Genomic DNA, 19,099 nt, shown 5'->3' on the forward strand with positions numbered 1-19,099 from the left:
TATGGAAAATTCTCGTTCCATACCCTACCATACCATGCCCTGGCCGTAAGCCAAAAAAGTTCAGAACCACTGTGATGGTGTGACGCGAACTATTTATCATTTCCAAAGGGTGCCGCGAGGTCGAAAAGGTTGAGAACCACTGCTTTAAGGGTTCATGAAAACATTACGGGTTGTTAAAGCATAAACTTGTCTATCATCACCCTGAACGAACTCACGTATTGGTATGAAAGGTAGTAGTATCCATAGTACATGTATACGACCGCGAAACTTTCCAAAATTATCATTAGCATCGTCAGTAGAAAGCTGAATACCGAAAATCCCGCGCTGATTGATCCCTGTATATAGAATAAATAGAATCGAATCAGATTTACCGCAGCATGTTGTAGCTGGGCGAGTGTCGCTTTATATAATAATAGACTATACCACGTTTCTCTCGAGGCATCCCGGGTGAAATTTCTATATTTGAACAATATCCAACAGTCAGTGTCGAAGAGCACTGGATTACTTTTGCTTGAGATGTATGATCGTATGAGATTTAGCGCACATATGATAAACAATAATTTTATTACGACTGTCTATCGTAAGGATACATTCAGGTGTCAGTATCTTGGGTGGGATTCATGTTCCCCGTGAAACGTAAGATCAATTCGAAACGCACCCTGTAGTATACAGGGTCCTCATGAGGTAAAGTGAATATCACCAAATTTTTTTTCCTTGCCAATGGCTATCCAGAGCACATAGCCAAAATAATATTGAACGTTAACTGTACGGTTTCCATAGAGAAAGCCTGATTGGACAGAGAAAGTGCCCAGTTTATTGCCCAGTTTATTTGCATCTCCCGTGGATTGGCTAGGGCGTGGACGCGGTAGGCTGTCTAATGCGAGACGTCGTCACGTTCCTTCTACAGTCCGCAACAGAGAGTCGGCCGATACGTTGGCCTGCACTTTATTGAAAAACAGAAATCATCAACGGACTTTGGATAAAAAGCATCGCATACAGGCTAATAAACATTGTTGGTCGTACGGCGTCGGACGATCGTCAGATAAAAAGGTGGCATGCACAGAGGTGGTCAGTAACGAAGTACTTCTACTTTTTCGAAGTACTCAAGTAGTTTTCCTCTACTTCTGGTACCTACTCAAGTAGATATAATCTTCGCTACTTCTACTTCTACTTCGTAATATTTTGTGAGCTACTTACTTACTTCTCGCTATTTTCAGTTTGTCAAGTAGAAGTAGTGTAACCCTCCAACTAGAAAGAGAAACTGGGGAATTCTCGGGCTGTTTTCACGGAGTTTTAACTTTCAATTTTATGAAAATTTAAGTCAAACCCAAAATTTCCGTCGCGCTTCACATCAAGGAGATATAGAGTTACAAATACGTTTTCACGAAAGTAAATATTATTTACGTTGCAGGTTGCATTGTACCGCATTGTCGCGCATATGACGTATTTCATCACAGTAAATAATGCCCATCATAACGTTTGAAAGAACCGTTTCGCAGTCTAGCATTTACCTATCATATCGTAATCTAGCAGCCCATGGCGTGCCCTAATCTGGGAAAGTGGGCTGTGACTTTATAAGCGTTAGATGTGTTTTAGCATACCACCGTTAAAACTGTCTCGACAAAAGACATAGAATACATTTTCCGCTTTTCTGATGTAGTATTGGTAGTTCTCGTTCAATTCGAAGTATCATTATTAAGAGTTCTAATTAGTTTCATTTCTTTTGTCTGGAGAACATACATGCTTAAGTTTAAAAGTAAGTGTAGCATCGCCGTCTACTTTCCCAAAATACAATTACACTATATGGCATTTTTACGTTACGCCATATTTTTTTTATCATCGTATACGAATCGCACAAATTGTTAACGTCGTATTCATGAAATGCCGCCCTATTCTTGTCGCTTTCATTTTTTATACTGTCTTCTTTACTTTCATTCAGTGTGCATGCCTCCTCTTTACATCGCCTAGGCCAAGGTGGGTGTCTGATTCCATTGACAACTCCAAGTCGCTTCGACATCTTCCTGTCTTTTCATTGTATCGCATTTTTTGTGGTGTATTGAACTGATCAAATTGCTAATAAACCAATGATGATGACAACTTCACCGTATTGCTCTTCAACTAAACTAAGGGCCCTAATATGGGTGAGGGAACAAGCCATGACATTTTCTAAAACGGTATGTTCGAGTAAACAAAAGATTGGTATCTCATTTCTATATCACTAATATCATTTGTTGCTCATGCTGTCGGAAATTTATACATTCTGGGGTGCACCAATATGCATTGTACATGAAGCTCTCTGCACCTTCCGCACGCAGCTCAATTTGCAGCTATTGAAAGTCCATGCGAACGTATTATGACCGTTTTGAAAACTACTTACTTACTTGAGTAGATTTAAAGCCAGCAAATTCTACTTCTACTTCAAGTAGTTTTAGGTTGCTCATGGAAGAAGTACTTCTACTCGTACTTGAGTAGATTTTTCCGTCGCTACTTCTACTTCTACTTGAGTAGCTTTCTTGACTACTTTGACCACCTCTGGGCATGCATCGAACGACGGTCTTCTATAAATAGTCAGGATTCCAGGCAGGATCGCACACAATAAGCCCATTTACATGGCCGTTTGGGTCAGCTTCGAAGCTAACTCGTCAATCCGACTCTCTCGTTTTTGAAAAAGAGAAAAAGGCAGACGGCTTCAATCCGTCTTGAGCTCAATCCGTTCCGCAGAGTCGCTTGGAGACCAGTGTTGCCAATTTAGCGATTTTCGCGCTTGATCTAGCGATTTGTCATCCGGTTTAGCGCCAAAAAATATGGATCTAGCGCCTAGCGATAAATCTAGCGATTTTTGAAAAGGTATTTAGCGATTATTTAGCGCTTTTTTACCGAAAATAACTAATAAAGATCGGTTCTGGCCGACGACTGGCGACTCATCTGCCACCAGAGTGCGGACTCCGATGATATATAATGAAATTAGTCATATATTACTAACCTACGGATAGATACGCATTACGCAACTCCTGGCGGTTACGCATGGGCAAACAGTGTCTCTTCTTGCTGAGTAATCTAAAAGTAGCATAATTGACAGTGCTACATCTGGCGACCTGAGCGCTGAAATTTAATATAATTGGCCTTGATTAAAAGCTAGTGTCGCAGTGATTTCGAAGATATAAAATATAATCTCGTCAGGACAATGGAACCATGCACCCCGAAAAACAGCCCTCGAAGTCTGAAAACCAGCATCGCTCCAACAATGGCACCGCCGCAACACAATGAACATAATAATGACCAATTGCGTCCAGCGATTGTTCTGATCAATGCCGATTTTCAGACTCTGGGGGCTGTTTTGAGGTCGTTCCATTGTCTTCACAAGAATTTAATTCGTATTGTCGGAATCAGTGTGACACTATAGCAGATTCGAAAATTTCATACTGCGGGTTGGTCCTCTACTTTTAGTGGCTGGCAAACCCGGTTCAAGTCGTGTTGTGTCTGGTCAAGTCGCATGTCGCGTACAAGTGTGTCAAGTCGCATGTCGTGTTCAAAGTACTCCAACTCAGTTCAGAGAAGTCAAGCGCATTTCCACGGTACATCGCATCACGTACGTATTGCGTAAATCGATCTGCTCTACCTAATGCACTGCACGTTTTGTTCCGCTTAGAGATGACTATTACGTATTATGAACTTGAAATATGATAAGTGACTTTGGCCCCAGACGAGTAAAATACAGCTGAGAAGAGTGTATTGATATTATGGTTCAATTTAACACCTTAGCAATTAATGCAGATTTAGCGCTATTTTTTAGCGCTTTTTTCTCAATATTTAGCGACATCTAGCGATTTTTGACACCAGTTTTAGCGATTTTCTTCCATCCGGAGTTGGCAACACTGTTGGAGACGACTTGAGCAGTACCGGTACTTGAAATCGGATCCAGACTACCGCTATATACCAACATTTCATGTTCGTATTTCATGAAACCGACACGTATTTCAACTGGGTGAAAATGAAAGCTCTATCAGTACATAATACTGCTTTTCCAATATGCACGTGGTATTATTAGTTCAGCGGCGTAACTTATGAAACGAGTATAGCCAACAATTTAACTTGCGCAGCTCACTATCAAAAAGAATAGGATATATGCACGGTGTATTCGGCCATTCTAGAATTGCATATAAGTATTTCTGGATATTTCAACTGTAGTAGCCTATTCCCGAGCTGAATCCTACAGTGCTGTGTATCTTTTCAGCTGCGACAAACATGATCATGTAAACTCGATCGGATTAACAGCCCTTCGGCAAGCCGTCCCATGACGTCACTTCAAGACGACTCGGCCTCAAGACGACTTGACCATGTAAATGGGCCTAATGATCACCAATGATTGTAATTGATGATACGGCGTCCAGAGAGTATTTGTATTGTTCGCACCGATCCGCCATAAGAGTCCCTCCCGCTCGGAAAAGCTTTAGGTAGGATGACAACGATTCAAATCGAGAAAAAAAATCATTCAAACATAATAGTGAATATAGCCTAGCAACACAGGCATGTCATTAACACAGCAATTACACATTACATGTACAATATGTACATTAGGAGTCTTCAAAAATGACATTTTTTCTCAAATCGTACTGGCTACTTCAGCGGTTCTCAACCGGGGGTCCGCGAAGCAATTTCAGGGGGTCCGCGAGACCTCTAAATTTTTTTAAATGGTTGATAACCTAATTTTTATTTTATTTTTTAATTTGAGAAAGCATGAGGCAGTTTCGCCACACAACTGCTAAAACCTCATGACTCATATCATCATCATAATCGTCTGACATGAACTATCGTAGTGTGGAAATTCATTTTCATTGCCAATTTTCCAATAACCTGCTGATACAAACATGTTGCTGTTTAGAGACGTTTTGTTGGGGTTTGCGGAAAAAAAAAAAATATGGAGATAGTAACGTCAATCAGGGGGACTTCGTATTGTCTGCGAAACCTTCTCGATTTGAAGTTGTCAGTCTCATCAAATTAGTGAACAGTGGTTTTTGAAATAAAAAAATTTCGAAGTATTTCCCTAATTTGTCGCCACCAAACCCATTTTATCCTGTAATATACATAACCACTATTTGATCAGCTTCTTGGAGGTACAGAATTTCAATATACAATTGAATAGTGGAAATGAACCCGAATATTTTCGGCTGACACTCGTCATAAATCGGACAATGATATACCTGCTCTTAAAGCTTGGATATCAGATTTGGCGCATTCTTATTGCGGATGCCCTATCGACAAGGCTGTTTTTTTTAGGAACAAGGAGTGTTTCGTTGCTATCAAAGCATTACGCTCCAACCCTGAAATTCATATCACCAGTTATATTGGTATGCAGCCTTGTCTTGTTAATGTTCAACTGTTCTTGGTCGAAAATATTTCCTCGTAAATATATATGTAAACCCAAACAGAACAAGTCGTTTCATGACAGTCTTTCTCAGGTAGGAAAACTTGAGTCCATTCTTTGGCGCATAAATTTGTCTATGCTTTTAGATTAGGATTTCGCTTTGACGGTAGTAACTCTCTGCGGGCCGATAAAAATGCCGTCGCGGGCCAAATCCGGTCCGTGGCCCGTATGTTTCCCGTCCCTGCGCTAGATGGTGGGCGTGATATGTTCATAAAATATATGTTTCCTCATTTTGGTGCCAAAAATGTTGCGATCACACCAAAAGTATCGTCGGAAGCGGTATGCGTTAATATTGCATTAACCTCCATCTATCTTTGCGGAAATGGTTTTCGGCACTCCTCGTTCATATCAAAACGAAGACGCGAATTTTCAAGACACGACCACGTACTTCAAGAAATACAGCAGCAAGATTAGCTTTGAAATAATAAAGTCTACCAATTTCTACATAAATAGTATGATGTTATTTTCAAGAAACATCATTATTTTGCTGTTTATCACAAGCCTACAGTTCATATTTGCACAAAACAGTTGACGGTTGCACTATAATTGAGCTAAAATTGAAGTAAAACCTCAGGGGGTCCGCGAGGGTCCGTGACGGTCAAAAGGGGTCCGCGAAGCCATAAAGGTTGAGAACCACTGGGCTACTTGATGAAATTGTTAGGTTACCTAATTTAAGCCTACACACCAAATATGGTTCAATTCCAACCAGTAGCCGCATTGCTACAGGAGTATAAAGTTTCTATTTATTATACAAAAATAAAATTTAAAAAATTGGTGGGCACCACTATAATAAATAATTGAAGAATTGGTCACCGTAAATACTATTTTATTGATAATCCAAATTTTTCGATGGCAATACCTCCGCTTCCACTGGTTGGAATTGAACCAAATTTGGTGAACATTCGTTCTATAGACAACCTAACACTTTCATGGGGTGAACAGAAAATTTTCAAATTTTTTGTTATTCATTTTTATATAATAAATAGAAACTTGAAGTATTTACGTCGTATCCTCTACAACTTCTCCGTATTGCTCTTCGACTAAACTACGGGCCTCACAACATGGGGGCGCGTGCGTCATACCATGATATTTTCTAAAACCTGCTGTTCGAGTAAACAGAGGATTAGTACCGCATTTCCATATCACTACTATCATTTTCATCCCATGATGCGGACGAATGCTTATGCTGTAGACAAATGGATACCGCCTGGTATGCATCAATATGAATCAAGCTCGGCACCTTTCTCATAGCTCAATTTGCACCTTTTGACAATCACTGCGAACGAATTACGACAATTTTCACAACTAGTTACTTACTTGAGTAGATTTGAAGTCAGTCCATTCTACTTCTACTTCAAGTAGTTTTAGGTTGCTTATGGAAGAAGTACTTCTACTCGTTCTTGAGTAGATTTTCTCGTCGCTACTTCTACTTCTACTTGAGTAGCTTTCTTGGCTACTTTGACCACCTCTGAATTCAACACCAGAGGCGATCATATTCCGCTGTTCCGCTTTTGCTAAACTGCGCTTATTTCTACTTCACTCGCATCAAGATCTAAAATCATATCAGAGTCGTGAACAGGATGGACGAGTAAGGCATTCCCAGAGATTTCAGATTTGTGCGGTCAAATGCTGACAAGCCAGGGTCCGACCATATAATATTATTATTATATTCTTTATTCACAGTAAAACTGGTAAATACACACATAATCCGGGAAGCAACCTGCCCCCAAAGAAAAATGGCGAGATTGGAGTAAATTTTTAAAATTTCAGTAATACATTCAAATTGTCATTCCTATGCAATACATGGAGAAGTCAGATTACAGAATTGCAGCAGATGAAGAATTGGCAAGGGTTACAGAGCAGAGGTAGAGATGATTGAAGATGAAGAATCGACATTACAGAAATTATGCTCTGATTCACAAGTGTAATTTTAGTCCAGTGGTGCATTCAAGGCCTTCCGAAGAATGTGCACAGTGCCCAATAATGGGATATTTTGGATCATGTCGAATCGAACGTTACCCGGAATTTGTTGGATATGTCTCATTAGTTTTTTGCTCACGACCCCTGTAGCGCCAATGACTATCGGTACAATGCTTATTCTGCATCGCCACATTTTCTCACATTCCATTTTGAGCTCTGCGTATTTGGAGTGTTTTTCTGATTCTTTTTGCAGTAGGTTGTGATCAGCTGGGACAGCCAGTTCAATGAATAAGCATTCTCTTTTCTTTTTTAGTTTAACGATTATATCCGGGCGGTTGCTCCTGATTTCGCGGTCAGTTATAACTGGTACATCCCACAGAATTTTTACTTGTTCGTTTTCTGTCACTGGTGCTGGGCTGTAATCGTACCAATTTTTTGTCGAAGTGGTGATGTTAAAATGTTTGCATACTTCAAGATGAATGTAGTGACCAATCCTATTGTGTCTCCATGTGTATTCGGTAGCTGCAAATGCACCACAGACGGACATGAGATGTGCTACAGTTTCATTTTGGTTGTGGCACATTCTGCATTTGCCGTCCGTGTTTCGCTTCAGAATTCTTTTGCGATAGTATTTTGTAGGAAACGATTGGTCTTGTGCTGCGAAAATGAAACCTTCGCTTGCCGGTTTCAGGCCAGAGCTGGATAGCCAGGTCCATGAAAGCTCGTCTACATGGGGCTGTGAAGTTAACTTCTTGTGCTTGTGCTTATTATTATTATTAATGGTGAAAATGGGACATTGTGGCGCTTGTCACCTTATCGGTCTGGTGCGCCACGACAGAAATGTCGTATTACATGTCGCAAATAACGACAGATAGTGAGAGATCTTGATGTAACGGCCTTTCTTTAAATGTGGAGTGGATAATTTATTCATTCCACAGAGGCACCTCACAATGCAACTACACGGTACAACTCCACATAACCTATAACGACTTCGAAGAGCTTCTTGGAGGTACAGAACTTCAATATACAATTAAATAGTATATTCATATTGAAATGAACCCGAATATTTTCGGCTGACACTCGTCAGGGGTATAATCGTCAGCAACTAGTAGAGAATTGGAAAGAACATTGTATATCAACAATCGTATCACAAAATATGACGTCACCAGCATGAAAGAGAGGCGAAACTCTGTCAACAAAAGGAGTTCGTGTACCACCTAAAAATAGTACATTGAACGCTCTCTCTTTCATGCTGGTGACGTCATATTTTGTGATACGATTGTTGATATACAATGTTCTTTCCAATTCTCTGCTAGTTGCTGACGATTACCCTGACGAGTGTCAGCCGAAAATATTCGGGTTCATTTCAATATGAATATACTATTTAATTGTATAACGACTTCACTCGCATCGCAAGCTGTAACATCGCTGACCGCACCCGCACGGCCGACACATTGAAAAGAAGAGACCTCATGCTTTTAACCGAATAACGAGAGCATGACCGATAACGAACCCGAATATGGGGGCGCAGGAAAGCTGCTACATTGAGACCATACAAAAAGTCTTTCTGGCGACAATAGAACGGGTTGTTAAGTTTCATAAAAGGGGATTCGAAGCCTGATAACTGAAATATAGAACCACCCTTCCATAGTATACCGCCCGTGCATTCTAGTCCGTAACGCACCAGGCCTTATAGACAAAAAGCGTCACTCCTAGGGTAGCATTTAAAACAAACATGTTTAAAACAAGGCTCTTTTTGAAACTTGTTTTTGTTTGTTTTTTACGCCATGGCGTCACGAATATTCGGTTGTGACGTCATATTGGATTGACATTGACAATTGAGAAAAAAGGACAAATATAGCTCCCTTGTCGAAATATCTGCGTAGTATAGCTGTTGAACCGACTATTTTGAGGGTTCCAACAATCCAATATCGTATACGTCGGCTTTATCGGGTGGTAATCGTCCGTAGGCTCATACAACATGTTTTTCTTCGAAGTATTCACACAATTATGGCAAAATATTACAACTTGAAAAAACTCATTTTTTAAAGGCATTGTTTAAAATACTGTTTAAGACATGTTTTAAACCAAGTGTTTTAAAACCCCGTTTGGTTCGAATGCAACCTTAGTCACTCCCCTTTTTATCATTAATAATAATAATAGTACTGGAAACATATCGTCGGAGTAGTTCTAGGTGCAGACCTGGTAATATAATCAAACGCTGGCCAATGGATGAATTGCACTCCTACGCTTGGCTGTGCGATATCGATTTTGAGGCCAGTTTACATAGGTGAATGAAATCTTCCAAATCGGGCAACTGTGATTCTTTGGGGACGTGTTGTGTGATGTTGGGATGTGCGTTCAACATACCGACTGTCGTAGTGGCATTAGTATTCACTTGACCATCATACCATGATGGAAAGCAAGCAGCACGTCCTCTCGAGTATTAGGAAAAAATTGTTTGGTTGTATACACGATCCTTGCATTAACAGTGCTGTAACACCAGGGTTGCCATACGTCCTACTTTAGATAGATTTGTACTCCTTTTTAGGGTTTTTGAAAATGTCCTCCGAGGACGCCTAAATATCCTCCTTTTTGAGATTCTGACCTCTTTTTTAGGAATTTTGGTCAAATTTATAGCAAAATTCGACTGAGGTGCCGCAAATCAGCACCGAAGTGACGCTCCGGCGGGTATTTCGGGAGCTGAGCGAAAGTTGACTTTTTTCTCTTTTTTTTTAGTCAACAGACTACCACTTTTTCCGGATTTTCCACCGGTATTCTGTGTTTGAAAATTTTGAAAACGTGTATTCCTTTCCCGATTCCAAAATATGGTAACCCTATGTGACACGATTCGAAGATTGATCTAATCGATTTGGTGAATCTATTTGAAACAGGGTCGAGCAATGGAAAATGTATGTTAACGTAACATTTGTTAGATCCAAAGGCTTTTGGTTGCCTGAATTTTCGCATTTTCACCAAGGAGTCAATGTAGCTATCAGGTTAGCCATTTTTGGGAAGAATGGATCTAATCCAATTCACTTATGCGAACAATTTTATTTCAGAACAAATCACACGGGCTTCTGCACAAGGGTAGCGATCGAATTTTTAATATTAGGGTAGCACGACAGCAGACCGAGCACGTTATGAGTGACTAGGTTTAGCAGTGGACGATTCAGTTATGAATCGATCACAAAATAATAGCACAATTTCTCCAAGTATTAAATGCTTTACTACCGAGATAATGTCTGCGAACTATCGACATACCGTTTGCTTGGTTGGTTTCGCAGCGAATCGTAGGCTAAGACTTGCTGAGATGACAATCTGTATGAGAAATATTGTGGGCAGATTCCAAGCACATGCTCAAACAATAGTATATTATCTACCATTATTCCAGTCCAGAGGCCCTGAGCGGTAGTCGTAAATACCAAAAGCCAATCGTAATAGTGGCAGTAGGTCGTCAGATCATATGGATGAAGATATGCATCGTTGTAGGTATAGTAGAAATATCTGTAGCAGTTGGCAAGGTATGATTTTCTGAACACGATCGTGGTTATACTGCATCCGACGGAAATGAGTCCAAAGACGATTTCGAAAATCTGAACAGAGAAATGGAAGTAAGTATTGCTTCGGTGCTTCAGTCGAAGTGGTTTGGCGGAGGCTAAGCCTTCGAAATACTCTTATTTTGGATTAGCATGCGTCCTCCTTGAGGAGGATTTGTCCTCATTTTTCAAGAAATCGAAAATGCCCAGGAGGTTGCCCAAATGTATTCATTTTTGGCAATTCGTCCTCCTTCATAGCTTAGACAGGCAGGAGAATATATAGGTAGAACTTGAAAAACGCCATCAAAGACGCGTAATCTGGTTTTCGACGTCAGGGGCGGCAAGGATGACTAAAAATGACCTTAGAGCGGGTCTACCGGTAGTCGATTTGGAAAAATGAACTTTTTTTATTCAACACAACAGATTTCCAGTAAGAAATTTCAAATTACCCGTCTTCTCGTCCGATTTTATATGTTTTGCGGTTTGTAAAACGTGACCTCGTTTCCGGATATCAAAATATAGCTATAGACGATGTCGGGGCAGTCTGTCCTACGCTAGTATGGTAGTTGGTAGCTATGAGAATAAAGAGGGGAAGTAGCAGACTTTGTTGCTAAAAGGCACAGTGGCATAGCTCGAGATATTACAGCCACGGGAAGGAATTCGCAACAAGGACTAAAGCCGATGCACACCGAGTTTGCGACCAGATAATACGAGTAAATTGCGAGCGAAGTCACAGCAGTTACTGATCGTGGTGTTGTCTATCTGCAGAGTGTAGATGTGGACACCAGAGATGAGCATGCATTTGGATTTGAAAAAACGGATTAGATGATTTTTACCAGATTTGGACTGGCTATAGATTATTTTTATTTTAAGCTGGATTTGAACTTGGATATTAAATGTCTTCTGTTGTTAAATTTCCGTGCAATTTTCCAACCAATTGCAGTCATTATCGGATTTGTAATTGAATTACGACGTGGAAAGAACGAAATTATTTCTGGACTTAGATATGCATTTAGATTTGAAGCTTTGGATTTATAGACTGCATTATGAAGATAGAGAATTCGCTCATCTACAGTAGACTGCTTAGCGAAGTATGCTTTCTGTACGCCATTTTTGATGATGAGAGAGATATTTTTAAATTAACAAGGCAAATGTTATTACCGGTTAGGTTTTTTTTTCAGGAACTGGGAATGACATATGTTATCGTGAAACAACTCAACTGGAATAACCTCGAAATGTAAGCTTTCTAGTCATCATGCTTTATGTACTAACATGTCTTTAGTATCATATCAGACTAATAATAAAGCTGGCGCGGAGCGTTCGATATTATATATATATATCGTATGCCCCGGCTGGCGAAATTGTGAGCTGTGGCACCAATAAGAATCCTGAATTCTATCTGAGCAGTGAGAGACGCGAGAATTGCTAAGTTGAGGGAATTTATTGAACAGCTACTGCGATGGATGGTGTGCATCGGTTACAATAATTTAGCCTCATATCTTCCATTGCAGTGGTCGGCAACCTGTTGGGTCGCCACATATATATTTCGGTTACAACTATATACCGAAAATAGAATAATACTTTTTTGTTCTGGTTCGCATCCTCTTCTTGCATTTTGGACTACACGGCCGATTTTCACATTCCTGTAGGCGATTTAAAAGAGGTCATGGTGCCTTGACATTAATAGTTTTCTGATTCTCGGAAACAGTGCGACAATAGTGGTAGATAGGGATGGTGCGAACCCCAGAAATGTTCAGGTTCGTGCGAACACGAATCTTTTTGAAAGGTTCAGTGTGAACGCGAAGGTGACATTAATAATTTTCTGATTCTCGGAAACAGTGCGACAATAGTGGTAGATAGGGATGGTGCGAACCCCAGAAATGTTCAGGTTCGTGCGAACACGAATCTTTTTGAAAGGTTCAGTGTGAACGCGAAGGTGAACATATGACGTCATATACCTACTTCCAACCCTACATTTCAGTGAAGTGATATACTGTATCTATTAGGGATGGCGTGAACGTGAGGTTCACGTTCGCGTCCTATCATGAACCTCAGAAACTTTCATAATCGAATATTGGTAGGTCTGTGAACTGTGAACCTTTTTCATATATTACAAGTTCCCCGTCATTATAACATATTCGGTTAAAATTCGTTGCATTTCAACTTCAGACCACTCTATGCATGGCGCAGGCAGCATGGAAAAATCAAAAAAAAAATTACTACCTTTGTCCTAAAAGTTTGCTCGAAAAAGTTAGCGTTCCGTTTGTGAATATTTAGTGACTCTCTGCTGCTGTGAGCTTGATCCGCAATCACGGAACACCAAGAACGAAATACATTACATGTAGGTAGTCAGCGAATGATTCTTGTTCAACCAATCGATGAAATTGATATTAAGAACACATCGACGCACGGGATCAATCTTGATTTGATATGTTTATTGTATCATAAAAACCAAGTCCGTGCGAATGGGGTGTTGGCTAATGTATAACTTGTTTATGGGGTAATATCGGCAGCAAGTATAGAAATCCGTTTTACACTCTGCTCAATATCAATGTAGTAATAGTCGGACGCCGAATACATTGTCCGATCTGGCCGAGACCGTTAAGGCGTAAGCCTGTACGCCTGCTAGATTTTTTACATTAGGCAACGATGTATTCTTTAAAACAATTTCATTGATTGGTTTAAATAAGCATCATTCGCTGACTATACCTACATGTCCCATATTTCGCTGTTGATGTTGTGTGATTGCTGGTCAAACTCACAGCAGAGAATCACTGAATATTCGAGCAAATTTCTGGTAACGAAGTAGGTAAAATTTTTGAAATTGTCAAGTTGGATGCTTGTTCGGTGTTGTTTTTAACGCTGCCAGCGCCATGCGTATATAGAGCAGCGGTTCTCAACCTTTTTGGACATGCGCCCCCCTTGGTGATGGTCAATAAGATTGCGCCCCCTGACCTTCTTTCGTGAGGAGCACACGATTCCGATTCCGGATCAGAATGAGAAGGCCGCTATTATATTAAAATCGAAAAATGAAGCAATGTTGAATTGCGCGGAGCGCGAAGAAAATCTCAAGAAAAATTAAAATCTCTCAAAGATTTGGGAGCGAATTCGTAATTTCAATTTGCATGTCGACGGCAGCCAACACATACTAATTGAATTAGGTGTCTACGGCTGCACAAATTCCCTTCTACGGCCGCAGGTTACCAATCCCTTATCTATATACATATGGTATGTCTTACGCGAAGTTGGAATCCGCATTCCAGTTGTTGAGTCTTTAACATTTCTGACAAATTTCCTCCAACTTGTTTGAAAATAGCAAAAAAATTGAACACGACATCAATTTATTTCAAGGTAGATTGCACTGAGACTAATCCTAATGCTGATCCTAATCCTAACGGCGTAGCTCTGTACTGCCATGCTAAATTTGATCAGCTTTTGAATTGAATTATATTGTGTTGATTTGGGGTAGCCTAAATGAAGGCGAAACCGGGCAACCTGTATTGCATCTAAGTCTATCTTGGGCAGTCCATTCGCCATTTATTAACAACAGCTACCCAGTGCACCGAGCTTTAGGCTACTGCCAAAGCTTTGAAGTAATGAATGACTTACACGTGGGAATTGCTCTAAATATTCAAAGAATATCAAAAATTTGCTCAAATGAAATAGAAATCAGCCTATACTCCGTTAAGCGCTACTGCTAGAGTTTGAATTTGGCGAGCTTTCTTAACATACGGAATAAGTTTCATCTTCAACAATCGTCTTCTCAGAATGGTTGTGAAACACATGTTTAGTCAAAACTCATACAGACTTTGTCAATTTCTCGCGCCCCCGCCGGAGAGCCTCAGATTGAGAAAGGACTTTCACGTGAGATGACACCTGTTTGCATGTAGGCCTATATCAGGGGTCGAGAACCCATGGCTCACGAGTAGGGCTGGGCACAATGATTGGAATACTCGAATCTGAATCGAGAAATAATTTTAATGATTCGAGTCGAGTAGTAAAATACGAATATTTCGAGTACTGAAATTATACGCTCCTCGCTACTTATAGTTAATTTATAAACGAGAATTATAGTCGAGAATTATAGTCGTTGAAGCCTTGAAACCTTGATTATCCTTGATCGGTGGATATTCCAAGAATTATGAAAGAAAAACTGAAATAACTCCGCTTCTACGGCTTGGAATTGAGTCAAATATGTTTTGCATAGTTTTTGAAGACAGCCCAACAATTTCATGGGGTTGGCAGAAAAATTTGAAAAACATTTTTTTTTTGCATTTTTAGGCAAATTCAAAATTTTCAAACTCTACGAAAGCCGCGAAAATTGGTTGGAATGAATTCAAATTTGGTGTGCGTCGTTTTTTAAGGCAACCTAACGATTTAATCAAGTAGCCAGCAAGATTCAGGAAAAAAGGCTATTTTTGAACAGTCCTAATAGACATGTCTTTGAGAGTTCAAAACAGTGGCCTAACCATGGTTAGGGGCTCGGACCTTCCTTTTTAAAATGCACAACTTTAAGTTGCTGTCGCGCCAGCGACCAATATCAATTGCGAATACGATGTGGGGCTACCCAACATAGCGCGCCTCGAAATCGTGGTTTGCACTATACACGGTGATTTATCAAAGAAAATAGCACACATTGCTACGCCTGCATGACAATGCAGTTTTCAAATGCACATTGTCCTCCTGATTTACGGCGAGAAATGAACTGCCTTGGATGTGACATTCACAATTACAAATTCTGATTACAAACATCGCAATAACTATTCACGTTCTTGATTGGTAAGTAGCTTTGCATAGTACAGCTGTTAAAATGTAGGCAAGTATCACAACGCTACTTTACCGCCAAATACTCTGAGAATTGAGAAGTTGATCATATTGTAGATTTTTGGAATCAGTGCTACAATTACGCTCGATTAATAGCAGCTATTAGCTGTTTACGATGATTTGCGCTATCACGTGTGATGCTTAGCCCATCTGTACCTCACCTATGTACCCTTACCTCTCCTTCCGCGCCTTATTTTCGAACACTAAATATGTATATTGCGTGATTTTTTACCAGAATATTCAAATTCTATAGACATTCTTGAACATCGATAGAAAATACCAATATCATTGAAAGTTTCACAATTTTCCTTCATTCATCCTGACGGCAGGTGAGGCACTGCCTCACTCTCGCCCCATCATCCCTCGTCACTGACGTATCACCCTTGCAGTGGGTATGCAAACTACTACTGTGATGACAATGTTTAGATCCTACTACGCATCAGGGGTCCTTGAATTCAAAAAATAGCATCAAGACGAGCTTGCGATAACGTATGACTGGCGACTCACCAATTAGCAACCATACCACTAAGCCATCAGTAATACATACAACACCAAAAGACGCATTACTGTAAAAAACTTGTAAATAATAAAGTCACACATTCATTGTTTTCTACATCTGTTGGAAATCTAAATGTTAATTGTCTTGAAGCTTCGAAAAATATCTTATGGCTCTCACTGTAATTAGAATTAAAAAGATGTAATTGAACAGGATACATGTAACTGAAGTTTCGCAGGCTCAAAAAAGTCAACCAGCATGGTTAGTACGAGATTTTATACAGAAAACATGGTGCACATGCACACGACGAATCCCGTGTAGTGAATTGGAATTAGTGATAATATGACGTCACGTATTTTCAATTGCGCGGTAAACAGTTGATAGACATGTATGACTCTTTGGGAGTTACTTTGGTAAATATGGGGTCAATCTCGCTCTTCGGACGAAAAAAGTTTCCGACCCCTGGTCTATATATTGTTTTGTTTCAGCAGACAAATAGGCTTAGATTAATTCTTTAGTATTTTGAGTTGCTCAAATTTACCACTGTCATGGTGGTAAATTCATCCGTAGGTTAAGAAACTCTGATGAGTCCATCTTGTCTTCAATTTTTCATGATTTAAGCAGATCTCGAGCCAGATGTATTTAAGCTAATTATTACTCACTCCAACGACAATCAAGCCGACTTTATGACCTTTCGACAATTTTAATGTCTCCTTGTTGATATCCATCATTGGATGATAGTCCCCTTCTGTGGCCGAATTCGTACACGTATGCGCGATGGAGGCTCGTGGAGGCGCGAGCAGTATAAGTGAAAAACCTTCTATAGCGATGCATGTACCAGCTAAGATGCCTAGTTATATCAACGAGAACATGCTGTTGCTGGGAAACGAAATCGTTGGTTTGTGTACTGTATAGATCAAATCACGATGGCATGGTTTATTCTAAATCCGATGGTCAGGTACGGACTTGAAACAGTTTCAGAGAATAAAGTCGAATATATAGCATATTTGTTTATTATTAAATGCGAACGAGAAGATATCGGAGGAAGCATTACGTGTTTACATAGGATATTACAAATGTTTGTCTTCTCATTAGACATTGGCGAGTTTGGACCCGTATCGTTTATTATTGGCTATAAATCGATATTTTCCTAACATGCAATTAACATTCCCGTTCCTCTCGAAGCAGAAATCCAATGTCCACAGACTGGACCTTTTCGTCTGACTTGGCTCGAGTCGCGTGGCAAAAATGACTTCACTTTACTTGACTCGTCGTTTCATAAATGATGATCGACTCGTGACTCGAAGCAAAATTTACGAGTCAATTTCAAGTCATCAATTTACCGGCGTCGACTAAATCGATGTATCTTGCCCAAGTTCGGTTCAGTGGTCGCAATATGGATTACTAACCTATAATCGCAACCAATCAGTCAATGAGAGTGAGTTTTATCGAGCGTTCATTGTTATAGGCCAATCACATATAAATTGATCGCAAACACATTAATCAGAGCTTACACTTACAGCTTAGGTTGACGTAAACTATAGTATAGTAACTAGGGATGGTGTGAACGTGAGGTTCACGTTCGCGTTCTGTGTGTGAACCTCGGAAATTTTGAGGTTCGCGTTCACAACAGAACCTTCGTAGGTTCTGTACTGTGAACCTTTTGTATATATTGCAATTTTCACTTCATTATAACATCTTTGGTCCAAATTTATTGCATTTCAACTGCGGGCCACTCTATGTATGGTGCTGGCAGCATAAACAATCAACACTAAACGAGCACGTACCTTGACAATCTCAAAATTTTTACTTGCATTGTTACAAGAGTTTGCTCGAAATATCCAGCTTTCCGTTTTTGAATATTTAGTGACTCTTTGCTGTGAGCTTGACCCGCAATCATATAACATCAAGAGCGCACTGCATGTAGTCAGAGAATAATGCTTATTCAACCAATCAATGAGATTGATCTCGTCTTCTGATGTAAAAATCTAGCAGGCGTACGGGGTCAATATTGACATCATATGTATACTGTATCATAAAAACCAAATCCGTGAGATTGGGGTGTTGGGTACTGCTTTATAACTTGTTGATGGGGTAATATCGGTAGCGAGTATAGAAACCCGTTTTACATTCTGCCCAATATCCTTTTGGCAATACTCAGGCGCCAAATACATTGTCCGGTCAGGTCGAAGTTGTTGGCAAAGCGACGGAAGATATTGATTTTATGGGATTATTATATCATTTGATTGCCTCAGTTGATGCATTCGGCGACGTTTAAAACGTGTACTTAAGCACTGTGCCATTATGTGGCCCGATTCGTCGCTAGGTATCGTGAACAGTACATTTGTATAGGCAATCACTTGATTGAAATATAGGGTTGAAATTAGAAATATGACGTCACGTGACGTCATGAGGTTCACGTTCGTGTTCACACAGAACCTTTCAAAAAGGTTCGCGTTCACACGAACCAGAACCTTTCAGAGGTTCACACCATCCCTAATAGTAACGTAATCTAGCAATATGCCTCTGTTCTATAAACTGCTCAATGCCCAGTGCCGAGTGTTCATTCACCCAGCCCTCTTGCATGATTTAAATCGAACTATAACATCGTTTGTGCGTTTGTATCACTCATCAACAACGAGAAGGTTAAAATTTTATATCGTGGAATTGTATGCGGGTAGTGTGTGGTATCATATCATTCTTTTAATTTCTTGGATTTCGCATTGTATCCTGTAATTTGGCTGATATTTGCAGACAGATAATTACAGGATATGCCGTTGCGTGCGTTGTTTTACAATTCTTCATATGCGTGAATGATACAACGCCTTTTTGTGTGTATATTCAACTCTACATCCGTTCCTCGATCCAAAATAAATGGGGACCCAAACTTAGAAA

At 40.0% G+C, this 19,099-nt stretch overlaps 2 protein-coding genes across 2 annotated transcripts in view; both read right to left on the reverse strand.

The window, feature by feature from the left end:
- The window catches only part of LOC145448277 (uncharacterized), a 219,879-nt gene that overhangs the window by 12,544 nt on the left and 188,236 nt on the right, over positions 1 to 19,099 (reverse strand). The gene's annotated exons all lie outside the window — the stretch shown is intronic.
- LOC145448728 (uncharacterized) lies at positions 174 to 17,101 on the reverse strand. The gene is made up of 4 exons (XM_080327189.1): positions 16,867 to 17,101; positions 10,729 to 10,941; positions 10,610 to 10,666; positions 174 to 335 (listed from the first exon to the last, which is right to left on the reverse strand). Exons 1-4 carry the CDS (start codon positions 16,933 to 16,935, stop codon positions 174 to 176), a joined length of 501 nt encoding a protein of 166 aa, XP_080183315.1. The 5' UTR covers positions 16,936 to 17,101.

Source organism: Botryllus schlosseri, chromosome 10 (assembly GCF_051294905.1).
Source record: "Botryllus schlosseri isolate E-star chromosome 10, Bs_hap1, whole genome shotgun sequence".
NCBI lineage: Eukaryota > Metazoa > Chordata > Ascidiacea > Stolidobranchia > Styelidae > Botryllus > Botryllus schlosseri.

Coding starts and splice junctions, on each gene's coding strand:
- LOC145448728 (XM_080327189.1), bottom strand. CDS start 16,935: ATGATGGATATCAACAAGGAGACATTAAAATTGTCGAAAGGTCATAAA. Junction 10,942..16,866: donor TCGGCTTGATTGTCGTTGGA/GTGAGTAATAAT, acceptor TTCTCTGTTCAG/ATTTTCGAAATCGTCTTTGG. Junction 336..10,609: donor CGAAACCAACCAAGCAAACG/GTATGTCGATAG, acceptor TTCTATATACAG/GGATCAATCAGCGCGGGATT.